General features: G+C 49.8%; 1 protein-coding gene across 1 annotated transcript in view; it reads left to right on the forward strand.

The window, feature by feature from the left end:
• Window positions 1-24,376, forward strand: part of CDH23 (cadherin related 23) — a 427,421-nt gene that overhangs the window by 95,476 nt on the left and 307,569 nt on the right. Inside the window, exons 4-6 of the mRNA XM_037055825.1 lie at window positions 22,436-22,578; window positions 23,300-23,347; window positions 23,460-23,552. Coding sequence (XP_036911720.1) covers window positions 22,436-22,578; window positions 23,300-23,347; window positions 23,460-23,552 — 284 coding nt within the window. The remainder of the gene's footprint in view (window positions 1-22,435; window positions 22,579-23,299; window positions 23,348-23,459; window positions 23,553-24,376) is intronic.

Here is a 24,376-nt window from a genome sequence, read left to right on the forward strand (position 1 = left end):
ATCGGGCTCCTTGAATCTATGGGTTGGAGTCTTGGATCAATTCTGGAACATTCTCAGCCTTTATGTTTCAAATGTTGCTTCTGGAGTCTCAGTTGAATATGGGTTAGACCTTTTAATTTTACCCTCTGTGCTTCTTAGCCTCTCAGTTATATTTTCCATTTCTGACCCGCTGCCCTGCCTTCTGGACAATTTCTTCAGTTTTTTCTTTCAGTTCACCAATTCTCTTTTCAGCTATGTCTAATCTTCAGTAAGACCAACACATGTGAGATTTTAATGATTATATTTTGATTTCTGCTCTTTAATCCCTTCTTTAAATTTCCTTGTTCTTTATTCAGATTGGCGAGCCTCTCTTTTGGTTCTTCAAGCATACTCTAGTAAACATATTTTATATTCTGCGCCTGATAATTCCAACATCTGAAGTGTCTGACGGTCTGAGTACGCTCTCTGTTTTTCTTAGGTTTTCAGCCACAGTGTTTAGTATGTGTGTGAATTTTGACTGTGAACTCCTCACTTGGCTGAAAGTGCTGGCTGGGCAGAGGGATTCTTTCAGACCCGAGACCTCTAGTGGGTTACTCCAGAGAGAATTTGCATTTCCTTCTATTAAGCACTTGGGCTTTCTTCTTGTCTGGGACCACTTTATTTTTTTTATTTATCTTTAGAGAGGAGGGGAAGGAGAGAGGGAGAGAAATATCAATGTATGGTTGCCTCTTGTGAGTCCCTACTGGGAACTGGCCTGCAACCCAGGCATATGCCCTGACCGGGAATCAAACCACGATCGTGTGGTTCACAGGCCCATGCTCAATCCACTGAGCTACGCCAGCCAGGGCTGGGACCATTTTAAATTACACTTCTGCTTAAGGGCTTTTAGACATCCAGGCATGTGCACCTGGGCTGCGGGCGCGGTGGGAGTCTTCTCGTGGGTATGAATTTTTAAGAGCCGTATTCCTCTTTCTGTTCAGCACTGCAATTTCAGAGAAGTGTTTTTTTTCAGACTCCTGGTTCACATGGGAGTCCAAACTTATTTCTAGTTCACCTGTGTACTGGGGTCCCTGCTTTAGTGAGGGTGGTTTTCTGTTGGACTCCCTGCCCGGAGTAGGACCCCATGGGCCCTGGGCTTCTCCTCTCCTCCAAGCCCTGGGCACCGTGACAGCGAAAACTCAGGTTTGCCTGGTTCAGTGACCGACCCTGAGGCGTGAGCCAGCCTCTCTGGGTTTCTTATTTCCCTCAGTATTGAGCCTGAGCAGTTCTTATTTTCTTGTCCACTTCTTTACCTATGTAATGAGGTTTAAAACATTTTCCCTGGTGTTTTTAGTTGTTTTCAACTTTCAGCTTGATCCAGGTCCCTATACTATATTGCCAGAATTAGAAACCAAGACCATTTAAGCTGTAGTCTGTTGGAGGGCAGGTTTTTAAACAATATGATGACCTTATTGATCCTCGCTATCTAGTTGTAGTTCTGGCACACACACTGAGGCCGCGTGATAGATCCTCCATAAATGTTAGCTGAGTAACGAACGGCCGCGGGGGTGAGCGACTAATGGGCAGATTAGTAGGTAGAATGGAAGATCACATTACAGACAGGGAAACTGAGACCAAGTGACTTTCCAACACAATAGTTGATAGCTGAACCGAAGCTCCTTGAATGAGTCTTATTAAGGGCAGCCAAGTGTACAATACAGTATTGTTAACGATAGTCACCATGGCTAACTAAAGTCACATTAGAGCCCCAGGACTTACTCATTTTGCATAAATGAGACTTTATACCCTTTGACCAACATTAACCAACCAAGAAGACTTTTGGTGCCATTAAGAAACCGTCGTGGCCAGAGGTCCCAAAGGCATGGATTAGGTGAGGCTGCCAGCCCCTGGGGTCATGTGATCACACTGGGTGGAGAGTGGTTGATGGAGGTCTTCCTGGAGGGTCCCCCTCAGGCTGGCCATGTGGTGGGGGTGTGGGGAAGGCTTTGAGTATTCTCTCTCTGACAGCCCCACTAACTCACCTTGGACAGTGACCCCTAGACAGTAACCATGCTGGAATTGTGTCTCTGCCCTTCATCTTTGCCCGCTGGGAGGGAAGGAGCCCAGCCCCCTGCCTCAGTGGGGAAGGCTCACAGGAGCCAAGGCTTCCTCTGTGGCTCAGATGGGGCTTCTGGGAGGGCACTGCTGTGGAGTCGTGCCAGCGTGCTCTGTGGTCCAGCGGCATGCGGTTCTCTTGGGCTTCTTTAGATTTCTCTCCCAGTACTGCCTTCCACCCAACACCACTGACTCTCCAGCTCTCTGCCCACGGTACCGCCCAGGAAACATCATTCACCCTGAGAAACCTTGAGGATCCCAGTCAAGTAGACAGACTTGCACAGTCTTTGGCACATAGGTGAAGTTCAACAAAATGTTACCCTCCAAACTTGACCTTAGCCTCAGCACATGCTTACCATGTAAGGGCTGTCACTGAACCATTGTGGTGATAGTTGATTTGAGTGAGTTGCTCTCAGAGGAGTTGACTTGTTTTTCTAATTACCTAAACGAGGGTCACAGTCTATGCCCTTCGTTTGTGATGCAATTAGAAATCTCACATTTATTCTCTGATGTTGTCTTGATATATTCTGTATAATCTGTGGGAGGAAGTGGACGCAGCAAACTTGATGATTTGGGGAAATATATTTTGGATGAGGTAAATTTTTTTTTAATCTTTTCATTGTGACCCAGGGGAGCCAGTTTAGTCCTAACTCCACCACTATATATAGGATCTCAACCAGCCCCCACCCATCCTGGGCCTCAGTGTCCCCATAAGTAACCCAAGGGCACTTCGTGACATCTGAGGCCCTGTTGAGCTCTGACATTCTGTGGTTCTCACTGGAGCCAAAGGCTCCCCTTCTCCACTGGAGTCAGGGCAGGTCCTGGCCACAGCAGCCCCGGGAGGTCACTCTCAGGGGCTTTCTGTCCCTCTGTGTACAGGTCCACGTGGTACCACACGATCCTTGCTGAGGTGGGGATGGGAAGGCAGGCAGTGCTTCCAGCATTTGCCTGGTGGTGATAGGAGGTTGCTGGCCTCCTCTGACATGCTTTCTTTGGTGGGGAATGGCCCTCTGGGCACTGGCTGCTCAGCCCCAGGCCCTGTCTGCAGTACGGGACAGAGGGACCTGGAGGGGGTGAAGCACAAATCCTCTACCTCCCTTTCTAGGCTTTTTGGAGCACCAGCAGTATTTGGAAAACAATTGCAGAGAGCAGACCCAGCCAGAGAGAGAGAGAGAACAGAAAGAGCCCAGAGTCCTGCCCACAAGTTCCTAGAAGTGAATCACACACATAATGTTCAGAGATGAAGGTACTGAAAATCATGGGTGACAAGTGTGGGTGCAAAAGCATGTAAGTAGCAATTGAGGGGCAGTTCCTTGGCTAAACAGCAAGGGAACCACCCCGCAGCCCACCCTCAACTCTCCACTTGCTTGAATCTGCCTCCCACCCATCAGTGTCCCTCATTTCCACAATACAGGGCTCAAGAACTTTCAGCTCTGTCTGCAGGGGAGTGGGGAGAAGAATCCTGATTCCACGGAAAGAGAACCTCCAAGGGCTCCAGAAGTTTACCGTCTGCCTAAATCAAAACTAGACTTGCTCAGTTAAAGAACATCCTTGTGCCCTGGCTGGTGTGGCTCAGTGGATTGAGCACTGGCCTGAGAACCAAAGGGTTGCAATGATTGGATTACATTCCCAATCAGGACACATGTCCGGGTTGCAGGCCAGGTCCCCAGTAGGGGGTGCATGAGAAGCAACCCCATATCGATGTTTCTCTCCCCTGCTTTCTTCCTCCCGTCTCCTCTTTCTAAAAATAAACAAAATCTTTTTAAAAAAAGAAAAGAAAAGAAAAGGATATCCTTCCAGTCAGGCAGGCACTGGGCAGGTTGGCCACTGGGAAGGTTGTCAGGCTCTTTCTCTCTTCTCTCTGCCCCTCAAACAGAGACAGCAGGACACTCCCAGGGGGTGTCTCGGTGCAGCTTCTCCTTGGTGTGACTTCTAGCATTATTAGAACCACTGCTGGGGGAATCAAAGCCTCTCTGGAATGTCCGGGGTTTACAAAGTGCTTTCTCTTCTGTTGTCCGACTTGGCCCACAGCCTTCTGAGGCAGGAACAAGGCCACCAACGTAGTGCCACTCGCTCAGGTTACACAGGTGGGAGCAGGAGTGGGACCTGGGTCTCTGACTCGCACTGGTTGACTCTGGAGCCATCACTCAGCTGCACTGAGCCATGGTCTCTGCGACAGGAAGACTGTGTAGCTGCTGTGGGGCCAGGTGTGGGAGTGTGGTCATGGAAGACCCAGAACTGGCAGCCAGGAAAGTACTCTCTGAGTGTTGGGCTTCCTGCAGATATTTAGAGTCAGTATGATGATTATTTCAGGTGCTCAGGATTTGACCCGAGTGACGAGCAGCCCACCTGCCACCAAGCTAAAGAGGCCCAGGTTCCCTATTCATGAAGCAGTGACTTCCACCCTGGCAAGGAGACGGGCTAAATCACCTGGAGGGATGGTCTTAGACCCTGTGCTCATGTTCCCCTCTGTCTGAGAGGTTCTGGTGTTAGAGCTTCCTGTGTGCTCCGTAGGATGGGAACAGCTTGCTCAGTTATTTGTTCCTTTACTCATTTGTTCATTTGCTCATTTATCCATCCACCCCCACACCCTCCCATCCATCCATCCATCCATCCACACATCCATTCATCTTTTCACTCACCCCAAGAAAAGATAAAAGCATCCAGAAAAGTTCCTGGATGAATGTTTCACCAATTACTTTCTGAACCACTGATGACCTTTGAGATGTTCTTGGAAGAAAAGGTTTCTTGGCCAAATAAAGTTGGGGAAAGCTGGATCTTCTCCATCACCTTGTAGGGCTTCACAACGCTCGTTAGCATAATAAAGGCTGCGAGAGGTCCTGCAGGAAAGGAACCTGCTTAAATTTTTTTTAAATGCAATGTTCCCTAGATCTTCTTGACCAAAGAACACTTTTTCATGGAGTACCGTTAGCCTCTAAGGAAATTAATGATTCGTGAAATACACTTTGGGAAGCATTTCTTTAAGCACAAAATCTTTTTTTAATTATAATGACTTGCATGGAATATTCTTAAGATCTATTATATAGTACCTGCCTTCCTACATGGGGATGACTCATCATTTAGCACTTTCTCGGCACATCATTGAACACATCACCGTGAATAGCTCCCTGTAATGATGCATTGTCATTGACAGGAGCTAGTGAAGGGACTCAGATTATTTTCAGTTCTTACTTTTCAGAGAGTTTTAATCTTTCCCCTTTGTGAGTAAAAGCAGTTGTTGCTTATTGCTTCTTGAAATTGTTCATGTGCCTCCCTGATATTTCTATGAATTGGAAAAACAAAGAGCCAATGTAATTATAAGTGTATGCAAAGTAAGTGTAAACAGGCTCTGAGCAAGTACCTGATCACGTCTCTCTTTTTCACAGTGAGCTTGAAATTTAGTGTGTAGACTTTGTGTATATAATGACTTTCAGTTGCTCAGAGCCCTATGGGGCTAGTTTCCCGCTTTTCATCAGTGTCCTGGGTAACTGAATATGTGGGATACGACCCTTGGAGATCTGGGGTGTCAATAAACCCCCCGGAAAAGAAAAGGCCTCTGTGAATTATTTGGGGCCGTGACTGAATGAGAACATCATCTTCAGGGCAGGTGGTCCTGGTGTGAATCCTGGCTCTGCTTCTTGCCGGCTGTGTGATCCTGAGCAAGTTGCTGTACCTCCCTGAGACTTTATCTTCTCATTTGAATGTGGGAAGACCTTCCTCACAGATTTGTGGTAAATATTACATGAGATGGTGAATGTGAAGTGGTTAACAGGGTGCCTGTCATACAGCAGGTGCTCAATAAATGGTAGTAGTGGCAAGACTGGGACTAAGGTGAGGCAAGCGAGGCACACAGGGCACAAAATTTTAGGGGACACTCTGAGACTTGTGCAAGTACAGGGTCAGCACCCGAGAATGAGTGCCACCTTAAATGCTGCATCCTGGGTGCCTCTCTTATGTCATACCCTGGCTAGTGGGACACTGTCACCCTGAGTTGTCCTCAGAGACTGAGGGCCTGGAAAACCCCTGGTTAGATAAGAGAGACCCGTGCTCACCTAGAGAACCAGCCCCACCACCTCTAACTCCTTTCCCACCTGAGGCTGCAGGTGAGCCCGCTGAGAGCCCTGGACCTGAGGAAAGATGGGACTTGGGGGTGAACAAAGTGTTCCCCACTTGGGAAAGGGGCTCACTCACCTGGGTCATCTAAGTATGGGAATCTCCATGGAGCCCCATCCCTCAACCCCTGAGTGGGGACAGGGCCTCCGTCAGCTGAGCTGGACCCCCAGTTCCCTGTCAAAACTTTTAAAAACACAAACAGTGGCAAGAGCAGCATTTGCATAAATCTCATTAGAAAAAGTGCAAGTTTCATAAATCTTGTGATAAATTAGTGCGATATCATTCTCAACGTGATGTATTAATTTTAGGGCACAATGTATGGTGCTGTGATCATTGTGGGTAATTATGAGTCTCCTCATAGAGGAAGTGATTTCCAGAGGGACTTTTCTGGCCTCCTTCACAGAGAGAAGTGGGGGTGATAGCAGGGGTGAGGGAGGGGTGTCTTCTCCCCTGCTTTTCTGCTTTCATCTTTCTTAGTTCCTTAGTTTGCTTTCCCGCTGTAGAGAGGTGAAAAGAAGTGGCCTTGGCTCTGGCCAAGGGATGAAAAGTGGGAGCTCAGAAGGGGATGGGACTCCGAAGTGCACACTACCAACGAAAAGAACTTTAAGTGTCCAGGACCTGAGCCCACGGAAGCTTCAGCCCTGTGATTCTCATAGTTGTGGCCCCAGCTCAGGAGGCTTAGCATCACCTGGAAGCTTGTTAGAAATTCTGAACCAGAAACTCTGGGTGGGGCCCTGGGCCTGCCTGGGAAACCAGCCCTGCAGGCGATTCTGATGAAGGCTCGAGTTGGAGGGCTACCACTCTGACCCAGTGGTTCTGCGCTTGGCGGCACACTTTACCTGCTCCTCCAATGACATCGTTTCATTGTGTCCTTTTGTTATAGTGTTGATGAGATGCCATCTTAACTCTTGTTTATGTCAATTAGCCTATGGCAAAAGTGGTTTCATTATAGTTTGTTTCAGTTAAAGTCACAGCACCTATTAAAGTGAAGACTCCTATATACAAGGTCTGTCCTGGAAAGTCCAGCCATTATTAATATAACAATGGTTTGTGAGATACCAATGTAACCTGGCAGCCAAAGACAGTGGACTGGGATGTGCATAGGTGAACAATGACGACTTCACTGTACTAGTCAGTGGGGGCGGTACATGCCACTGAGTGAACATGTGAACTGTGTGGCCGTCACATTGAAAATGCCTGTGTGAGTAGAGCAATGAATCTGCATCAAATTTTGCATTAAGCTTGAACATTCCTCTGCAGAAGCTATTCCGATGATTCAGAAGATTCAGAAGACTTCGGGGACAATACAAGGAGTGCAGCACAAATGAAAGTGTGGCACAAATGCTTCAAAGAGGGTCAAGAATCTGTTGAAAGCGATCCCCATTCTGGAAAGCCCGCAACAAGCAGAACACCTGACAGTGCTGAACGTGTATGGGCTGCCGTCAGCAAAGATTGGCCACTGACGGTGTGAGACCTAGAAGCTGATCTGAGGATTCCAAAAACAACTGTGTCTGAGATCCTGGAGCAGGATCTTGGCATGAAAAGTGTTGTGGCAAAATTCGTTCTGTGGCTTCTGCTACCAGAGCAAAAGGAACATCATGCTGCCGTTGCTAATGACTTGATTCAAACCCCTACTGATGAACCAGGTTTCCTCACGGAGGTCATAACCAGAGATGAATCGTGGGTCTATGGCTGCATGATCCAGAAATGAAGGCCCAGTCCCCCCTATGGACGTTGCCAGGTTCTCCACTCCTGGGGAAGGTGCGGTAAAGTCGCAGGCAAGATCAAGACCATGTTAACTGTGTTTTTGATTGGGTAGGTGTTATCCATCATAGGTACATCCCTCCAGGCCAGACAGTTAGTAAGGAGTACTACCTCAATGTTCTTCATAGGTTGAGAGATGTAATATGATGAAAACTGCCCCAGCTATGGGCAACTGGTGATTGACAGCTTCAACATGACAAGCTGCCCACGCATGCATCACACCTCATATAGAGTGTTTCTGTGAAACATCAAATCACCCAAGCAACTCAGCCCCACTACAGCCCAGATTTGGCACCCTGTTAATTCTGGCTTTTCCTAAAACCAAAATCACCTTTGAAAGGGAAGTGATTTCAGACTGTCGATGAGATTCAGGAAAATATGACCAGGTAGCTAATGGCAATCGGGAGAACTGCGTGGGGTCCCAAGGTGCCTACTTTGAAGGAGACTGAGGTGTCATTGTCCTATGAGCAATGTTTCTTGTATCTTCTTCAATACATGTCTCCATTTTTCATGTTACATGGCTAGATACTTTCTGGACTGACCTCACAAAACAATGTACTAAACCAGTTAATTAAAATAGAATTCTTAGATGGCAGGGCCTGAGTATTTTCTTTTCTTTTTTTTTAGAAACTGCCCAAGTGATGCTTATATGAAATCAGGTTGAGATTCACTACTTCAAAGCCATGAATTAACTTTTTCAAATATTGGGATTGGAAAATTTTGAACACAGAAAGGGGCAATGGAGAATATAATTGCTTTTCTTTTTCTAACCGGCCTGTGGTATTGGCCTCAGCTGAATGTTCCTGGGAGCGCCCACATACTCAGGGCCGCAGGGTCTCATGCAGGAGGCTCATCAGGAAGCTGGCTTTCCTGTTGGTCAAGCAAAAAGGTCACCTTGAGCAGTCACCCTGCACGTTCGAATCCCCTGGGGACCGAGAACTTCCCAAAGCCTCGCTGTAACCCTAGACCACTGAACCCTGGCCATGCGGTGTGGGGCATGGGCACAGGTGTTTGAAAGCTCCAGGTGATTCCAAGGTGCTGACAAGTTTGGGAACCGCTGACCTATGGGTTTCCTGAGTCCTAGTTTTTTCGATTGGTCCTGAAGGCTGGAGGAACCTCAGGGATTATCTAGATATCAGTTATCAATTCAGGCTGTCCTTAGGAATCTTTTGGGACTTTGGGTTTTGGTTTCGGTTTTGAAAAATCCTGATGCTTGTGTCCCTCCCCAGAGAACTCTGGTGTACTTGGTCGGGGAGTACAGCCGGGCACCTGGAATTGCAAAAACACCACAGGTGAATGTACCATGCAGCCAGGCCTGGGGCCCCCCAGGCTAGGGCGCCCTATCATCTGCAGCAGAAGGAAAGGACCTCTTGGAGATAGCGGCCTCCCTGGGGTGCTCTGGCCTTCCGCAGGCATTGACATTCGTGGTGGGGGCCTGTGATGACGAGTGACGTTAGCATAGCCCCTTTCTGAGCCAGGGGGACTGTGGGTGGTGACAGGCAGGGTGTGCCAGCTCAGGGCAGGAGGGAAGTGCCAGGGTCCCCCAGAGCAGGAAGGAGTCAGCACAGTCCTACGAGTGTTTGGGTAATCTCTTTGTGAGCCTTTAATGACCTGCAGTGCTCTGTTTATTTTAATGATAATGTCAAGTTCAATTTGCCTGTCATTTTCCCACATTTCCTTTTGTAAAGTTAATTGAACAGTTCAATGAATTGAAAAGTTTCAGGAGAAGGGAAAAAAATACCCACCCCTCTATTATCACTGTTATTAAATCTGGTAACTACTGCTCGGCTGTCCGGCCCTTGTGACAGGGCTCCAGCCCCCGCAGGCCGGGAGCTGCAGCAAGGACTCGGGAAGGTCGCACGGCGTTCCAGAGGCCCCTTTCTCATGGCTATTTCGTGCTCGGGCTGCTGGGCCTGAGCAGAAAGGAGGATTCAGTCTACCTGGGACCCTGGCTGTGGGCCATCCAGAATGTGTCACCCAGCGTGCAAAAAAACCTGCTGGCTAGGCCGAGTCATCTGTGCCCATCTCTCTTCCACAGAGCTTCGTATTGTACCTAGTGTGTGGCAAACAGAATCCTAACTGTATAGATGTTTTAACTGGATGGGACCTTAATGCGATGCAGTAGGAAGGATACTGGGGCGCTGGGGACCAATCCGAGTGTCATCTCTCCCCGCTGTAGCTGTTAGCTGGGTGAGGGTGGGCGAGCCACTGAGCCGCCCAGCCCTGCTTCTGGCTTTGTAGAATGAGCCTGTGGGCCTCATCAGGAATGTGGACATGTGGCACACAGACAGCCACCCTGACCCTACTCCCGTCAGGGTCTCCATGGATCACGGCATTCTTCCCTACTGGACTCAGAGGCAGCCCCACCTCATTCTCCACACACTGCCCATGGAACCATGACCTGGGACTGCTGTGGGCATGTGGCCCATGGTGTATCTGTCCAGCTTGGATTCACCCATGACCTGGGACTGCTGTGGGAATATGGCCCATGGTGTATCTGTCCAGCTTGGATTCGATGATCCTCGAGGCTCAGAGAAGACAATGACTTGCCCATGGTCACAGGCAGTCGTGGTGGGTGCCAGCCCTGTTAGTTCTGTGTCTTTCTGTTTCCCTCTGTCTTTGCAGAGGAATTTCACCGAGGCTGCCTTCCTCTCGAAGTTTCGTCTGGGCCTTGTGATCCTGTGTCCCAAGTCCTCGCCGCCCTGCCAGGATGAGTGCTCCTGCTGGGGTGGGGGGTGGTCTCAGCCTGTGAACCCGTCGAGCAGCAGGAACACATTCCTCACCCATTCAGGCTGTGCTAGACGCCCCCCCCCGCCCACACACACACACTGGTACTTCCCCAATGTGCCCCTGTAAGGCCAGGAAAAGTGTGTGGCACAGTGGAAATGAAGGTCCACCTGCTGAATGTCAACTCCAGGAGGCCAGGGCCTTCTGTCTGTTGTGTTTGTTGTTGTATGGGCAGTGCCGGGGGCAGAGCAGGTGCGCAGGCACCGTCTGCTGCGTGAAGGACTGTCGCGGTGGCACAGGGTTGGAAGGATCACTGAACAGTCCCAGCTCTGCCATGTGCTAGCTGTGTGACTTTAGGCAAGTAACGTAACCTCTCTGTGACTCTCCAGGTTACAGGGGCTTAGAGCACACCAGTGCCTGCTACCAGGCTCTGTCACTGCCCTTGGCAGTGACAGCTCTTATTTGCTGTGTTGTGCCAGAAGCAGCGCAGCTGCAGGTGTCTGAGGCTCAGGGCAGGTCCCTCAAATATTGTCATTTAATGTCTAATCTTCTTGCCTTATTAATTTAAAGCAACAACACGTAGCGTCTACTCTTCCTCACCACTAGAGCCTCTGAGTTTAAACTGTCCCACTCTGTTCAGTGTCTCCTTCTCTAGTGAATCAGCTTGTCCCCTTGACCATCTGACACCAGTGTGCCCAGGTGAGCCAACCACTTCCCTTCTCCGACTCTCAGGAGGAGATCACCGTGGTACTGGCAGGTGATGAGGGGCTGTGGAAAGCCAGGGTGGTGGAGGGGACCTCCCGCAGCCCCTGCTTCGAGCACTCACCTTCAGGGCAGCCAAGTAACTAGAGGTCCAGAGCAGCCTACACCATGGAGGAGTCCAAGGCATGGGGGCCTGGGGGTCTTCGTAGGGGTCATTCTCTGTGGGGCTAGCAGAAGGCAGCATTTAGCTGCTTGGACTGGGGCTTGGAGGGAATTCTTTGTGATCAGAACTGTGAGGGTTGTAGAGGGAGCAGGCATTCTGCATCAGACAGAAGGGTTCAAACCCTTGCTCTAGCTGCATGACCTTGGGTAGGTCACTTTCCCGCTCTGAGCCTCAGCTTTCTTGGTGTGTAGTGGGGACACTAGCCCCTCTCTGTACAGCTGTTATAAGAAATGAATGACAGAGATGAAAACCACAGAGAACGGGGCCCAGCGTTGGGGAGGAACGAACTTTCCTCTACCCTCAAGGTTCAAATAGACATGAGACAGATTAGCAAGTGAAAAATAGCCAAATTTAATCATGCACCACATGGGAGCCCCGCATACATGAGACAGAGACCCCACCTGTAGGACAGGCTCAGAGCCAGAAAGCAGACCCTCCGAGCTCGGGATCCAGTGCGCTGCCCTGGGGCCTCCACAGAGTCCTTGAGGGGTGGTAGAACAGCAGATGTTTAGTCAGTAAAAGCTTTTCCTGCCATACAGGGGGGTAAAAGGGCTATCTGATAATCTCTTATTATGGGCAAGGCCCCTAATTCAAGTTCTCCTAAGCCTGAAGCTCAACACAGCCTGCCTACCACAGAAGCACATCTCTGGTGGCTTGTTCTGAGCCCCCACAGGTGCTTAACGGATGCCAGTTTGCCTTCCCTTTGACAGTTCACGCTGTCTGCCCTGAGTGGGCTGAGCCACAGGAGACGGGGTGTGCAGATGGCCTCTGGGTTTTAGAGACAGAGGCAGCTCCCTCTATCCAGGGCAGGGGTTTTCTGATGAGAGTGAGGACGTTGGTCAGTGCAGGGCAGGCCTGAGGCCACCTGCCTCTCAGGAGAGAGGGGCCAGGATCAGATCTCACTCTGGCTTCCTCTAGGTATGTGTAGGCAGGGTCTAGCACAACAGAAAAAAAGAAAAACAAAATACAAAAATTGGCTTCCCCGAGGTCAAACCAAGTTCAAGATCCAGGATGACTACAGGAAAGGGGCCTGACTGAAGGCAGGAGAGCTAGAAGGAACCTAAGACAAATGAGATTATTCCCAGGAATCAAGGCACTTAACTGGCCTGTCTTCTCCCAGAGGAGAGACAAATGAGGTGCAGTCTCCAAGGCCAGTCCAGGCTCTAGGGGGCTCATCCCAGGGGACAGGGGAGGTCAGGAGCCCCTGGCTCTGGCAGAAACCAGGGCCAGATCAGCCAGGGCCCTCCAGAGCAGGAGAAGGAGGGTGGGTTTTCCTCTGGCTGAGGGTGGGAGATATGCAGCAGGCCTGATGCCGTGAGGAGGTAGGGGAGTGGTTAGTCTCGGAACGCTTGGTTATAACCCCCGACCTGTAATCTGGAGCTGGGGCTGGGGCTGGGGGCCTGCCATCTGCTACTGCTTGGCTCCACTACTCACCACTGAGCAGCCCATTCTATCAGCCGTCCCCCAGCTGGGATCCCCGCTCCTCCCCCTGTAAAATGAGAAGGAACTTTGTCCTTCTGCTTCTCTCTTTAGCCATAGGAGTCCCCTGTTTCTGAGCTCGCCTGTAGACTTCAAGACTGATTATCTCCCTCCAAAATGCCCTGAGCCTGATAGCGGCAGAGTTTGGCCCTAGATCCTCTGCCTCTGGATGGGAAGGGACAGCAAATCAGGGCTGATGTGAAGTCCTTTTGTTCATAGACTGCAAAAGGCTTGTTCTCACCTGCCTTTAGGATTGATTAGTAGTGACTGCGTGGAACCCAGTGTTGTGAAGGATTCTGAAGTCGGATATAGACTCATCAGAAAAGGGAGCTATGATTGATTAGTAATGTCTGCATGGGCATGGGAACAAACTACTAGCCGGGTGGCCCCAAGAGAAAAGTGATAGTTAATCGTTGGGGGGTGGGGAAATTTACCAAGCATGTCCCAGGACATCAGACTCCATCTTCAAGGGCCAATGGTCTCTCCCTGCTGTGCAGAGGTGCAAACAACTTATCAGGGAGCACAAAGAGAGAACTTTGTGATGCAGGTGGTGTTTGAGGTATGCATTTAAGGGTGGATGGGATTTGAGAGGCAGGGAGAGGAGGAAGGGCTTTTCAGGCTGAAGGAACACCAGCAGCACAGGTGTGGACACTGCGGCGTGCTGGAGGGATGACAGCAGTCTGGTGGGCTGAGCCACTGTGGCTTTGAGACGGGAGGGTAGGCAGGAGCCGAGGGAGGACAGGTAGGATCCACCATGGCAAGGAATCCAGTTTTAATTCTGCAGGAATTTGGAGGGGCAGCGGGGGTGGTTCTGAGGGGGTGTGGCACAATCAAAGGTCTGCTTTAAGAAGATGCTGCTGCAAGGTCAAAGCAAGGAGGCCTGATGGATGGATTCTTCATATCCTCCATTCATTCTGTAGTACTCTCCTTGTATTTTGGGAACAAACACAGCTTTCAACTTCCCCCACCCAGAAAAAATAGCAAGCCTTGCATCCTGCCACTGCCCTGCCTGAGTTTCTGGCCCACCCTGAGTCTAGCAAGCAATGACTCACTGCTCTCCAGGGGCGCATGACACAGCAGTCCCAGCAAATAACAACAATAATAGTAATAACAGTCATCTCAGCAATCAGCAGGGGCCCAGCAGGGGAAGCTGTGATTGTCCACCCCTTGCCTGGAAGATGGATGTAGCCTGCCACTCAGGGCCACCGCTGAGGGGTGTGTTGCCAATTCTGCACCTCCCAGGAGCATTCACCATCCGCTGAGCAGGTCCCCGCTCCAACCTGGGCTCCTGGACTCCAGGATGGGCTATAGTGTCACGGAACGGGAAGTTGGGCCTCTGGATGGGGTGCGGGGCCAGTTCCTGAGAGGCTGGAGCCCAGCCAGTGCCCAGCTATGATTCCACTTGCATCCAAAGCCAAGTGCTACTGGCTCGGGTATTATTAGGTTTTGATTAGCCAGGCTTTTTCCTGTCCATTAGTGTACATAATTAAGAATTAACTTACTATACTTTCTCTTCTTGTCGCGGCTCAGAGATTTTCATGACTTTTGGAAGCTATCTTCTTTTAACACCTCTAGGCAGTTGGCAGGACTCATTTATTTACCCACTGACTCTTTACTGAGTGCCTCAGGGATGCCAGCCCCGGTGTTAGCTTAGCAATACAACAGGGAACAGGATGGCGGGCCGTGGACGGGAGTCTCGGGGCAGGCAGTCAGCAAGTCAAGGGAATAAACAAGACCAGCCCAGAGGAGGGAAGGCTACGAAGGTCGTGACTCCAGGTGCGGGGACCCAGAGTAACCAGGCATCTCTTTAGATAGATTCTGTGTGGTGCAGTATTTAAGGAAGAGCACTCTGAGGAGGCAGTTCTTGGCCTGAGAGATGACTAAGGAGCAGCATGTAGTGACTTGGAATATTCCTAGCAGAAGGCACAGTCAAGGCAAAGGCCCTGAGGCAGCCAGACTGCTTAGGAGCAGAAAGAAGGCCATGGTGCCACGGCCAGTGAGCCCGGGGAGCCTGTAGGAGAGGCCATGGGAGGTGTTGACTTGGATGAGATCACGAGGACTTTGGACACGTTTTTGTTTTGATTTTAAATTGCTTAATTGTGGTAAAATACACATAACACAAAATTTACCACCATAACCATTTTAAGTGTGTAGTTCAACAGTGATGAGTACGTTTACACTGTTGTGCAAACAGTCCCCAAAGCTCTCTTCATCTTGAAATCCTGTACCCATTAAACAGCTCCCTGTTACCTGCTTTCCCCAGCCCCTGGTGACCACCCTACTTTTTTCTGTCTCTCTGATGCCACAACAGTATGAACTGGAATTGCACAGCATCTGTCTGTCTGTGCCTGGCTTATTTCACTTAGCACCACATTCAAGGTTCATCCATGTCTTAGCACGTGTCGGAATTTCCTTCCTTTTTAAGGTTGAATGATATTCCATGGCATGTGTACGAGGACTGTCTAGAAAGCATCCAGTGATGTACTATGCAAAATAGAGACATTTATTGGAGAAGATACGAGATACAAGATAGAAGAAACATTGTACATAGGACAGTGATGCCTCAGTCCCTTTCAAAGCAGGCACCCTGGGACCTCACACAGATCTCCCAGCGTCTCTCCCACTGTTCAAAACACTCTGCAAAAATCCTTTGGAATTGCCATCAGCTGCCCCGGCGTATTTTCTTGAATCTCATTGACAGTCTGAAATCTCTTCCCTTTCAAAGGTGATTGAGAAAATAGTCTTAGTTTTGAGAAAAGTCAGAATTAACAGGGTGCCAAATCTAGGCTGTAAGGGAGTTGAGTCACCTGAGCAATTTGATGTTTCACCAAAAAACTCTACATGAGGCACATTGTCTATATGAGTGGGCACATTGTCCTGATGAAGCTGTCAATCACCAGTTGCCCATAGCTGGGGCAGTTTTCATCATATTACATCTCTCAACCTATGAAGAACATTGAGGTAGTACTCCTTACTAACTGTCTGGCCTGGAGGGATGTACCTATGATGGATAACACCTACCCAATCAAAAACACAGTTAACATGGTCTTGATCTTGCCTGCGACTTTACCGCACCTTCCCCAGGAGTGGAGAACCTGGCAACGTCCATAGGGGGGACTGGGCCTTCATTTCTGGATCATGCAGCCATAGACCCACGATTCATCTCTGGTTATGACCTCCGTGAGGAAACCTGGTTCATCAGTAGGGGTTTGAATCAAGTCATTAGCAACGGCAGCATGATGTTCCTTTTGCTCTGGTAGCAGAAGCCACAGAACGAATTTTGCCACAACACCTTTCATGCCAAGATCCTGCTCCAGGATCTCAGACACAGTTGTTTTTGGAATCCTCAGATCAGCTTCTAGGTCTCACACCGTCAGTGGCCAATCTTTGCTGGCGGCAGCCCATACACGTTCAGCACTGTCAGGTGTTCTACTTGTTGCGGGCCTTCCAGAATGGGGATCGCTTTCAACAGATTCTTGACCCTCTTTGAAGCATTTGTGCCACACTTTCATTTGTGCTGCACTCCTTGTATTGTCCCCGAAGTCTTCTGAATCTTCTGAATCATCGGAATAGCTTCTGCAGAGGAATGTTCAAGCTTAATGCAAAATTTGATGCAGATTCATTGCTCTACTCACACAGGCATTTTCAATGTGACGGCCACACAGTTCACATGTTCACTCAGTGGCATCTACTGTCCCCACTGACTAGTACAGTGAAGTCGTCATTGTTCACCCATGCACATCCCAGTCCACTGTCTTTGGCTGCCAGGTTACATTGGTATCTCACAAACCATTGTTATATTAATAATGGCTGGACTTTCCTGGACAGATCTTGTATACCACATTTCAATTATTCATTCTTTCATTGAAGGATACTTGGGTTGCCTCCACCTTTTGGCTATTGTGAATAATGCTGCTATGCACATGGGTGTACAATAATTTAAGTTCTTTAAAGTTATGCCTCCCAACCGTGAGGTTAGGCTGGGCCCCAGCATGGGCTGGGCGGGCACAGAGTAGAGGGGCTAGCGATCCCCACTGGGTTGCCTTTCCCCGGGAGGGCAGGGAGGCAAAGCAAAGGGTCCTCCAGCAGCGCTGATTGAGCCAAGAACCCTGAGACTGAGCTTTTAAATCATTCTGAGACCCAAGGAGCTTTTTCCTGCATCTAAAATATGAGCCATAAACCAGGCTGACTCACAGGCAGTACTCACAGGTCTGGTTGTTTATGGCCAGTGTCCTTTCTGATTGGTTGATGTCTGTACTGTGCCCATTGTTAAATATTTGAATATCATCCTGCTATAAACCAGTCTCAGGACTTCCACACCTGGCTGTGTGCCAGACTCTCTTGCAGGGAGAGTGGGGGTTACTGTTTAAAAGTCAACACAAACCAACCAAAGTCAACCAGCCAACCAAACCAGTGGGGCCTGGGAATCAGTATTGTAACAAGCTCCCTGGTGATTCTGATGCCACAGTCTTAGGGAGTGTCTTGTGTGCATTCTCCTAAAAGCAGACTGTGGGTTGAGGACTCATGTACAAAGACTTTACTAGGGAGAGAATTCCAGGAAACAGGTGGGGAAGTGAGGACATGAGACAAGGAGGGGAAGGAAGCCATAAAGATGCATTACCCACCAGGTCACCAGTGTGGGTAACTGGAGATGAATCCTGTTGGGGACTCTGAGAGCCAGTGTGCTAACCTGGCCTCTGAGCTAACTCCCAAGAGGTGAGGGAGCTGGGGCGTTTATCCACCATCTTACATCAGTCATTCTTTGAGTGCTGCCACCAGGGATATTAGCTCCCTGGCACTTCCGGTCTGTCCTGTGTATGGGTGGGGCAGTCCCTGATGGTGGGAACTGCCCAGGCAAGGGTCCTGGGGCCAGCGTGGGAGGTTGGGCAGGCGTGTGTGATACGGGTATATTTTGAAGCATAGTGGGCATGGTACCAGTAGCTTCTGCTCTGTAGTGCTGCCTGGCTCCCCTCTCTCCACCACACTGGGCCACCCAGTTCCTGTGAGTTGTTGATTTTCCTCCTATGCCCTCATCCACTGCTGGTAGGAATGTAAATGTCGCCACTGCCATGGAAAGCAATTTGGTGGTTCTTCAATGAGTTAAATGTAGAATTACCGTCAAACCCTGAAATTCCACTCCCAGGTTGATACCCCCAAAAATCGAAAACAAGCGTTCAAATAAAACCTTGTCCACACACGTTTACAGCAGCACTGTGCACACTATCCAAAAGGTGAAAACAACCCAAATGTCCATCAGCCGGTGAATGGATAGACAAAACGTGGCCTAGCCACACAATGGAACGTTAGTCATACACAGGGATTAAGTACTAATACATGCTACAACATGGATGACCCTTGAAAACATCATGCTGAGTGAAAGAAGCCAGAGACAAAGACCACGTAGGATTCTATTCATATGAAATGTCCAGACCAACCAATCAACTCTGTAGACAGACTGAAGATTACTGGTTGCCAGGGGCTAGGAGAGGAGTGGGGAGTGACTGTTAGTGGGTACGGGTTTCCTTTTGGGGTGAAGAAAATGATCTGCACGGGAGAGGTGGGGAGAAAATACAGACAACTATACTTGAACAACAATAAAATAATTTTAAAAAATAAAGTAAAATACATACAAAAAAAGAAAATGATCTGGAAACAGGTAGTGGTGATGCCGGCACATCGTGAATGTACCTAATGCCACTGATTTGTACAGTTTAAAGTGGGTTAAAGAGTATATTTGATGTGTATTTTACCACAAGAAGGAAGGAAGGAAGGGAGGGAGGGAAAAGAAAAGAAAGGGAAGGAAAGAAAGGGCGGAGGAATGAGACAAACTAGGAGTTGCACAGCCCGGGTTGCAGGGTACGCTGTCTGTTCCCCGGGTGGGAAACAAGCCGAGTGTGGTGTGTGTACCCTGTGGTCACACGGCCAGGGGTGGTTCTGCTGAGTGGCTGCTTCTACGGGCTTTGGGCTGGAGCTGGGCCCCTCATCTTGGCCTCATTTCTGTACAACGGATACAAACAGAGGTTGCTGGAAGCCGCCCTGGTGGAAATAAGGCGTGTGTCCCGGAGAAGCCCAGGCTATGCCCAGCTTCTGCAGAGTGGCAGAACAGTGCTAGGAGGGGGAGTACGTGCCCAGCTGGAAAATTGCAGGGCATCTCATCTTAAATATAATATTAAATCGGTACCTTTAATTAGTAGACTTAGAAAAGGTCACTAGCAATTACCTGGGACACAAAGAAGGCATGAGCAGGCAAGAGCCCGTGAGGAAGCCGAAAAGGACCATTTCAAGCAGCACATAATTGAGGGGAAAATGGATAAAAGTCCATGAAATTACAGGGTGGGTGACAGCAGCTGATGGCCCCATCCCTGTCCTGCCCAGCACCCCCCTTCTTGGGAGGACCTGAGCTTCGGGCCTCAGAGAGCCATCTGGGATATCAGGCTGAGAAGTGCGACCTTGGCTGGATGGCCAGTTTGGCTTTCCCAGAACCCCCATTGGCCCTCTGGGAGCTTGGCTCCACCCCCTCCGGCTGGGCTGGGCCCGGAAAGAGGTCGGCAGGTGGGGGGTTCAGTCCAGCGAGGGTACTACAGACTCACTGCTGTGCTGCGGGTAAGCAGGGCCTGGTGGGCCTCAGTTTCCCCGTGAATTTCCCCAAGGCATTGGGAAATAGCTGTGTTCCTCAGACTTGGCCACCAAAGGACTTTCGAGGGTAACGAAAAGGAAATGTGTATCCCTGGGAGTCTCGGGGAGATTGGAAATTCTTTTACAGTTTTAGGTTGTGTCTTTAAATTAAATGTTACATTGTGTTCCCAAAATATTCCCATTTAGTACAAAACAATTGCTTGTCACTGAGCAACACAGATGCTTCGGGGAGATGTGCTTCGTTTCTCCATGACTTCATGCACCCCCGCCTTCCTCGTGTAGAAAGAACTCGGTACCGGGAGTCTGAGGGAATGGAAACGGGTTTCAGGCATGATTCTGTTGCTCTCCATTGTACTTTGGGAAAATGGCTAAATACCTTAGTTTCTCCATGTTTAAAACGGGCTCCCCAAGTAGTTTCTAACTTTGTTTTCAACTCTGTCCCATGATTCTATTCCTTCTTCTCCCTCTTCTCACCCACTCCCATCACCCTGGATACTGCCATGTCCTCCTTGGCTGTGTCACAGAGAGAAGCTATTTTGCCTCTCTGAGCCTCACCTTCCTAATCTGCAGAATGGGTGTGACGATGACCCCCAAACAGAGTCACCGAGAGGATTTGTGAACAGGCCAGTCACCACGTCTGGCCTGTCACGACAGTCTAATCGTTGCCCCATAGCTTCCTTCTCCAAGTGTTGGGCTTCCAGGCTGGGTCTGACAGGGTCACGTCCATGGAAGTCCTAAATCTTGAGTTTGCTGATCAAGTGTTGGGGATGTAAAGCTGTGGAAATAATTGTGGGCTTTGAATTCAGCTCTGCCGTTTGTAACTGTGTCGCCATTATAAATGACTTAATCACCTTGTTATCTCATGTGTTATGGGGAGAACGACAGTAGGGATTGAATTACACAGTCCACCAGTACACGGGAATCTTTTAGCCTGGTGTCTGGAGTGTGATTAGTGCTCAGAAATGTTAGCTATCATTGTCGTGTTAGAACTGGCTTTGAAAAGTCCGCCTAGAAAACCTCATTAGTGTTCTTTTCTAGATAACATTCCCAGAGTTTGGAATCCCTCCTTACTTAGCCTGATCATTGAGAGCTGTTCAGTAAATATGAGAGTCAGTATTCACAGAAGAGTGTCCATCCTATTTTATATGGTAAACTGGGGCTTTGAAAGAAGAGACTCGCCCAAAGCTTGGTTCTAATTTAACCAGTCCTTTGATACTCAGATGAAGACTACAGACTCTCTCTGCAGAAAATGACACACTGCACACTCGTAACATTTTGTATGGTTCGTAGGGGTGTAAAGACCTCCTCAAGCTATGATGACCAGCTGATTCAATTGCTTGGTACCACCTGTTTTTAGTATGTGTTCTACCTCAGTCCTAGACAAACTAGGGTGGGTGTCACCCTATCCGAAGGCTATCTAGGGAGGGCTGTGAACCCCAGAAGATGCTACACTACACAGGGATGTCTTAGGCAGGGCTGCAGGCCAGACATCCTAATGCCCAGGGTGTACTCTGGCCAGATCTTTGTTTCCGGGTGAAGGGTGACACCTTCTTTTTTTTCGTGAACAGGAACTAGACCTTGTCACCCCATGTTAGACTGGAGTTCCTTGAGGTTGGGCCTCATCTCCCTAACTTCTGGGTACCCCAGTGCTTACCACCAGGACAGTACCTAGTCACTGTTGAATGAATGCCAAGTTTTGTAAACTATTCTGAATTAGAAAGGGTACTTCCATTTGCAAAAGACTGAAATCTGCCCTGGCTGACGTAGCTCAATGGACTGAGCACAGGCCTGTGAACCAAAGGATTACCATTCGATTCCTCAGGGCACATGCCTGGGTTGCAGGCCAGTTCCCAGCATGGGACACAGGAGAGGCAACCATACATTGATATTTCTCTCCCTCTCTCCTTCCCTTCCCCTCTATAGATAAATAAATAAATAAAAATCCTTAAAAAAAGATTTTTAAAAAAGACTGAAATCCAACTCAACTGACTCAGGCAGAAAAAGGGGAGGGGGTGGATTTATTAGTTCACATAGCTGAGAAGTCCAGAGGATAGAGCTAAAATTGGGTACAGCTGGCCGCACACCCTCACGCCATCAGGAATCTCTCTCCAGGCACCATTTGCCTCGGTTTTCCCCCTCATTGGCCTCATTCTCAGGTAGGCCCTTACCGTGCGGTGCCAGAGACTGCTGCCAGCAGAGCCAGTTTAGCAACCCCAGTGGAAGGAGAGCTCCTCTCCTTCCCTGTAGTTTCAGCAAAAGTCCCAGGGTTAGCTTTGATTGGCTAGCCTGGGTCACATGCTCATCCCTGAGCCAATCATTGTCACCAGGAAAATGAAATGCTCTGATTGGCCAGGGCTGAGTTGGGTGCCCATCTTGAAACATAAGAATTGAAAGGTTGGGGGCCTGTTCTTATCTGAGCCACTTGCAGAAGGGGGAACTCTACATTAAAATCAGAAAAAGGAAGTCCAGGCAGAAGTCACAGCTGTCCATTACATACATGGTAAATGATGGTTCCCTGTTATAGGCACACACACACCGCCATGTGGCCAGGATGGAGGTGGGGAGCCTGGGTCAGAGCCACCACAAGAGGCTTTGCTGTAGTCAGTGACCTGCTGGGGATCTCTTGGTGGTCACCCCCCACTGGGATTCAGCAACCCAAGCCAGGTGCTAAGGAATGGACTGACGCCCCATTTTTGCCTTCTCCCTTGGATACTGCAGGTTCCTCTGTGACCCAGCTGCTGGCTCGAGACATGGACAATGACCCCCTGGTATTTGGTGTGTCTGGTGAGGAGGCCTCCCGATTCTTTGCCGTGGAGCCTGACACAGGTGTGGTGTGGCTCCGGCAGCCACTGGACAGAGAGGTATGACCTCAGTCCTCCCCTGGGGGGGCACCTGGGGAGCAGACCCTAGGATAGGAGAGGTCATCATCTTTTAGGGGCCTTCCTCTGAGGCCTCATTGTGACCCTGAAGCAGCATCTTCCTCCCTGAACTGTGTCCTTCAAGGGCCAGTGCTGGACTTGGGATTGGAATGGGGTGGTTGTGTGTGTCTCCAGGCAAGGGGCAACACTGGCTGGATAGGCAAGAGGGATGATGATCCTGGGTTCATCCCCCATAGAATGGGGGCTCCCTGGGGTATTCAAATCTACCCCTGCCCCAAACAAATCCCACCAAAGGACATTTTCCAGAGAGGCAGAAATTGATGAGTCTGTAGTCCTTAGCAAATTAAGGTAAGAGCTTGAGCAAACCCCCAGCTCCTGCTTTCTCCTTACATTTGAGGAAGTGGCCACAGAGGTGTCTAGCAGCCTGTTCAAGATCACACAGCAGTTTAAAGGCCGAGTCTAGATTAGAACCCAAGACTGTTGCTCCAATCTTGTTGCTCTTTTATGGGAAGAATCCCTATTCTGAACCCACTTTGCCAAACCAAGGGGCACTGCTTGTTTTTTAGGGAAGCCTTTGGGCACCCAGTCCCAGACCAGCTCCTGGGGCGATACTGGAGGTCTCCAGCTCCAGGCAGGGCTCAGGCCTCAGGACCTCGGCACATCTCCCTAACTCCACCCTCCTCCCTCCCTTCCTTTCTTTTAGACCAAGTCGGAGTTCACAGTGGAGTTCTCTGTCAGCGACCACCAGGGGGTGAGTATTCCCTGAGGCCCCTGCTGCCCCGGGGAGCATTGTTCTGGGTTCCTCGGGTGGAGAGAAGCCAGAAGCCAATGCCAACACAGATGCCTTGCCCTTCCCTTGCCAGGTGATCACGCGGAAGGTGAACATTCAGGTCGGGGATGTGAATGACAACGCACCCACATTCCACAATCAGCCCTACAGCGTCCGCATCCCTGAGGTAGGAGCTGCTGGGTCACACTTGGGGGACCCTGGGCACCTGCCGCTGGGAGTGGGTGAAGAGTCAGCCAGGGCAAGGGCATGTCTAGCTTTTCTTCTCCTGCCCACACTGCAGCTCAGGCACCCTCTCTGAGGGTGTGGGCCCATGTGCTCATCGGGGAGAGCGGGTTGGTGGGAGTCTCGTGCCCGAGAGAGGGCTGGCCTTGGAAAAGTCCCATAGCTCCGGCTGGAATCAGAGACATGACAGAGGTTAGGAGGGACCTGTGTGGTGTTCTGTTTTCTTCCACTCATAGCCGGTGTGGGCCTTGGGCAGGTGGGTTGGCAGCCCCAGACCTCCCTGCTTTGGCCAGAACAGTGCCGCCCACCTCCAGGATGGAGGGAGCGTGCAGTTCCAGGAAGGGACTTTCTTTCCCCAGTCCTGTGCTCACCTACTGTCCCGGTGGCCCTTGGCGGCGCTGGGACGTCTGTGTGTTCAGAGTGTTTGCATGAGTGCGTGCATGTAAAACCATGCTGTTGCCGGTAACTGAGAAGTACAACCCATTGCACTATAAGTGGTTCATTAATAAACTGGCTGGTGGCTCACCATGGCACCAGGATTCTCTTTGCTTGCTGTCCCTGTCCCTGGTGGCTGATGGCAGACTTCTGGACTGGCAGTTAGCAAAGACCTTGAAGGTGGTGGGGAACAACCTTCTAGCTGGATATCCTTCAGGGCTGCCTTTAAGGCTCTGGACGAAAGCAGTGAAGGGTTGAGGTGGGGATGCTGGGAGACAGAATCCACTGGAGAGAAGCAGATGGGCACCATGGCATTTGAGTCCTAGCCCCTTT

Source organism: Sturnira hondurensis, unplaced genomic scaffold (genome assembly GCF_014824575.4).
Source record: "Sturnira hondurensis isolate 20B ecotype Veracruz unplaced genomic scaffold, ASM1482457v3 Scaffold0008761, whole genome shotgun sequence".
Lineage (NCBI taxonomy): Eukaryota > Metazoa > Chordata > Mammalia > Chiroptera > Phyllostomidae > Sturnira > Sturnira hondurensis.